Source organism: Papaver somniferum, chromosome 8, assembly GCF_003573695.1.
Source record: "Papaver somniferum cultivar HN1 chromosome 8, ASM357369v1, whole genome shotgun sequence".
NCBI classification, from domain to species: domain Eukaryota; kingdom Viridiplantae; phylum Streptophyta; class Magnoliopsida; order Ranunculales; family Papaveraceae; genus Papaver; species Papaver somniferum.
Window position 1 is genome coordinate 69,832,860 of NC_039365.1, and position 5,445 is coordinate 69,838,304.

Below are 5,445 nucleotides of genomic sequence, written 5' to 3' on the forward strand. Positions count from 1 at the left end.
AACTTCAAGAAGCTGAAGACAAAATTATGGTAACTATGCAAGATTCTGATAGAGATCCAGCTAATATTCAGTTATTAAATGAATTTGTGACAGCAAGAGAATGCCATTCTAGCTAAAAGATATTATACTTTTCTGGGTCAAAAATCTAGAATTCAATGGATAAAATTTGGAGCTGCCAACACTGGATTGTTCCATGCAAATTTGAAGATCAGGAAAAAAAGAAATACTATTGGAGAATTGGAGGATAATACTGGAATACTTGTAACTAATCAAGTTGAAACTGGAAATACTTTAATTGATCATTTCAACAACAAATTCAAGCACCAAACTGTTACCTTTGCAGATGGTATCTTGGATATCATTCCAAGTTTAATTTCTCAAAGTGATAATATGATGATGGAAGCTGTACCAGAGGATGAAGAATAAAGAAAACTGTTTTTATCTTGAATCCAGATGGAGCTCCAGGCCCAGATGGTTTTTCTGATTGTTTCTATAGAGCAACATGGAGACTAATTGGAGAAGACCTTATAAATGCTATTCAGTTCTGTTGGAGGAAATAATTCATCCCTAAAGGTATGAATTCAAACTTCTTAGTACTCATTCATAAAATTCAAGGAGCAAAAAAGGCTGCACACTTTAGACCAATTGGTCTTAGTGACTTCTGTTTTAAAGTGTTTACCAAAATTATAACTTCAAGATTTAGTGCTCTGCTTCCCAAACGGGTTTCTCCTCAAAAAGTGGTTTTCATTAAAGACAGATGTATTCATGAAAATATTGTGCTTGCTTCTGAATTAGTTAATGAGATGAAAATTAAAAGGAGGGGGGAAGTTGGTTTGAAACTTGATATTACACAAGCATATGATACACTGAGTTGGGAATTTCTTTTAGAAGTACTAAGAAGATTTGGTTTCTCTAGTTGGTTCTGTGATTGGATTTTAAAGTTGCTTGATTCTGCAAGAATATCAATTTTATTAAATGGTGGTCCTATTGGATTTTTTGATACTGGAAGAGGTTTGAAGCAAGGAGATCCTCTCTCTCCAGTTTTTTTTGTAATTGCAGAGGATGTTCTTAGTAGAAAGATTTTTACAGTTGTGCATATGGGTCATATACAAGCTACGGTAAACAGAGGTGGAATTCAACCTTCTCACCTGTTTTTCGCAGATGATATAATCATTTTCTGTAATGGAACAAGGAAGAATCTGCTCAATTTAATGAAATTACTTTTGGGTTATCAACAATCTTCTGGCCAAGTTATTAGTAGAGACAAGAGTAAGTGTTTTGTGGATGTTGTGGTGGAAACTAGAAAAAGAAGTATAGCTGATACACTTTATATGGAACTGGAAAATTTTCCGGATAAATATCTGGGAATTATGTTAATGCCTGGTATAGTTAAAAGAGTGCATGTTAAACCATTTATTGAGTTACTGCAGAGCAGACATGCTTCTTGGATAGGTACTCTTCTTTTCTTTAAATCAAGAGTTACTCTAATTAAACATGTGCTAAGTAGTATACCTGTATACAACATGGAAATTTATAAATGACCCAAAAATGTGATTCTTGAATGTGAGAAGATTATTGGAAACTTTCTCTGGACTGGGGATCCAGAATCAAGGAAATGTATTACTTTGAAATGGGAGGAAGTTTGTATTCCAGAAGAAGAAGGAGGTTTGGGAATTCGCATTCTGGAAGTAATCAACAAAGCAATGCTAATGAAGCTTCTTTGGAAGATCTTGAATGAGAATGGAGAATGGGCTAAATTTTTTAGAGCTAAATTTATGACTGCTCAGGGTATATGGATAAATCATTATAAACAATCCTCTATTATGCCTGGAATTAAATGTATAAAACAAGAAACTGAAGAAGACAGTAGATGGATTGTTGGTGATGGGAATCAGATATCTATTTGGTTTGATCAATGGATTGGTGAAGGTCTTTTATTGATCAAGTGCACTCAACAAGTCCTACTGTTACTGATAGATCACACTGGAAGGTTAATTCTCTATTTCTTAATGGTCATTGGAATGTGCCAGATGAACTTCAGCCATTTATTTCTTTAGAAATGTTACCAGTTATTTCCCAGGGTGAAGACAAAAGAATTTGGTGTGGAAATCAGACAGGAAAATTTAAAGTAGCTGATGCATATAATAAAGTTAGATTTAAAAAACACGCTCATCCTTGTTTTACGAAAATTTGGGCTCCATGGATTCTACCAGATATTGCAAGTAATGTGTGGAAGTTAAGGAGAGGCATATGTGCTACAGATGAAAATATGAATAAGAAGGGTTTCGGTTTGGCTTCTAGATGTTTCTTATGTAAGCAAGCACGGGACAGTGTTGGACATATCCTTTGGTATTGTAATTTTGGGCAGACATTGTGGAAATGGTTGGGAGGAATCTCCTCTTTCCTGAATCTTGTATCATTTGATAACATATTTTCCTTTGGTGCAAGAAGAATTCCAATTGTACAACAATTATGGAGAATGTCAATATTTACATTGATGGTGGAAATCAGGTTTGCTAGAAATAGAGCTGCTTATGATGGGATAAATCCTTCAGTAGAGCAAGTGAAGAGAAAAGTCTTGCATCTCACTTATGAATACAGTATCAGGATGAATGGTAACATGTGGAATCATATGTATAACTTGATGATTCTAAAAATCTTTGGCCTCAGTTGCAGACCTGTGAAACAAATGAAGGTGGTGGAATGCTTTTTTCATTTACCAATTCCGGGATGTCTTCTTATATGCTGTGATGGAGCTTCTCGTGGTAATCCAAGTATTTCTGGTTATGGATTTATATGTAGAACTGAATCAGGGGAAGTTTTATGTGCTGAAGCTGGTGGTCTAGGAATTGCTACAAATTTCATTGATGAAGTTCTTGCAATTATCAAATCTATTGAATGGGCAGTAAAGAATGGTTGGTTCCATATATTGATACAGTCTAATTCTCAATCTACAATTAGAGCTTTTCAATTAGGAAATCTCCCTTGGATTGTTCTAGCTCGTTGGTACAGGTTAAAAACTTTGATCATCTCACTCCAGTTCAGAAATGGATTTAGAGAAATTAATTTTTCGGCGGACTCTCTGGCTAAAAAAGGTTGTATGATGTGTCTTGGTCAAAGTATCAGATATCTTATGTGTCCACCTTTCCTCTCCAGACTGTAATGGCCAAGGGACAAATATTTTAGATTTTGTTAAATTTTGTGCTTTTCATTTTTAATTATGTAATGAATTAGTTATTATATGGTAATAAAGTTTAATAATTTAGCAAAAAAAAAAAAGACAAAAATGGCCCAACATCAAATCAGAATAACACGCAGGTGAATGTTATTCATTCCCCTGTTTAGTCGAGAAACAATTATTTAGCCCAACTTTGAGAATCTGGCAGACATACAATCCATGTTTAATCCAAACAGGCCCAACGCAATTGAAATTCGTGATTGAATCTCGTTAAAACCCTTCCAAATCTTCTATTCACTGAGACAATTTTCCCGCCAAAACCTAGAATTTGAATTGTTGAAGATGACCTCCCCTTATCCTCTGACGGGGTGTGAATAGTAGTTACCCTGAAGAGACCCTTATCAATTGGGTACCCCTTATCCATTTGGATAGTGTAAATAACACATGTCATGGGGTATCTCCAACATACTTCTGGGGTGCCTTTAACACATCTTCCGGGTGCCTTCAGTAATTCCTTCCGGGGGTGCAGATACCACTTTTTGAGCCAGTTTTTCCGCAAAAGCATATTTCTCCAAAAACACTTATAAATACATAAGTAACTGAAAAAGCGGGGGTACAACAACCACACCCAATATTTCGCTTGGAAATCTGTATGGACAAACTCTAATATACTTTTGAGAGAATCAATAAGACTCGATGTTTAAAACGTATATCAAAGAGTTAATATCTCAATCTCTCGATTTGATTTATACTCAAGCAAATAGAAATCTGCGAGTCTTTATCAAATACTAGAGAGATAACTTGAACGGTACCAAAGACCAATGTTCAAGTATCAATCAATTTCAATCAACAACCAAAGGTCGGATTTCCAATTGATTGATTCTAACGCACAACCTGTGATATTTCAATTATAAAGATAAACAATATAATGCGGAAATAGAAATAACACAAACACCAGAATTTTGTTAACGAGGAAACCGCAAATGCAGGAAAACCCCGGGACCTGGTCATATTGAACACACACTGTATTAAGCCGCTACAGACACTAGCCTACTACAAACTAATTTCGGTCTTGACTGTAGTTGAACCCCAATCAATCTCACACTGATCCAAGGTACAGTTGCGCTCCTTACGTCTCTGATCCCAGCAGGATACTACGCAATTGATTCCCTTAGCTGATCTCACCCACAACTAAGAGTTGCTACGACCCAAAGTCGAAGACTTTAATAAACAAATCTTTATCACACAGAAAAGTCTACGATAATGGATAAATACGTCTCCCACGGATATACCTACGAGGTTTGTTCCGTCTTTTGATAAATCAAGGTTAACAAGAACCAATTGATAACCCGGACTTATATTCCTGAAGAACAGACTAGTATTATCAATCACCTCACAATAATCTTAATCGACGCGGCGAAAGAAGATATTGTGGAATCATAAACGATGAGAGAAAGATGTTTGTGACTACTTTTATATCTTGCATATTAGAGATATCAATCTCAATCCAATATTTGCGATTGTACTCGTATGATAGAAATAGCAAGATCAGATCACACAACTACGAGAAAGTAGTATCGGTCTGGCTTCACAATCCCAATGAAGTCTTTAAGTCGTTAACCTGGTTCAGAAAACGAAACCAAAGGTTAAAGGAGAATCGACTCTAGCTTACACAACTAGTATCACACGTAAGGTGTGGGGATTAGGTTTCCCAGTTGCTAGAGTTCTCCCTTATATAGTCTTTCAAATCAGGGTTTGCAATCAATGTTAGTTTCGTAACAAAGCATTCAATATTCACCGTTATATGAAAACATGATTAGATTCAAGCTAATATCTTTCAACCATTAGATAGAAAACCTAGCTTGTTACACACAAATGAAATGCAAGTTTCTAGGTTTGCTTAACTGTACCCAAACATGTACATCCGTTTGTTCAATAATAGTTAACCAAATGGTTAGCCATATGAGCACTTTCATATCAACCATATTCTTCTTCACCATAACTAGTTCAAATGACTCAAATGAACTAGTTAGAGAGTTGTTCAATTGCAAGGAAATCTTATGTAACTACACAAGACACAATTGAAGCAAAAATGATTTGATTCACTCGAATCAGTTCATGAACTTTATAGCCACGGTTTACAATTAGCGTTCCTTAGTTTATATAAACATGAGTTCACAAACAATCGTCTTTAGATGTAACCTAACTCAAGTTCGCGGACTGGGTTCGCGGAATTAAGTTCCCGGAAGGAGTTTTCAAACTCCAGC

General features: G+C 35.6%; 1 protein-coding gene across 1 annotated transcript; it reads left to right on the plus strand.

Moving 5' to 3' along the window:
* Positions 1–575: 575 nt before the first annotated feature.
* On the plus strand, positions 576–3,163 carry LOC113305653. Its single transcript, XM_026554671.1, has 3 exons — positions 576–1,452; positions 1,606–1,929; positions 2,031–3,163. Exons 1-3 carry the CDS (start codon positions 576–578, stop codon positions 3,161–3,163), a joined length of 2,334 nt encoding a protein of 777 aa, XP_026410456.1.
* The last annotated feature ends 2,282 nt before the right edge of the window (positions 3,164–5,445 follow it).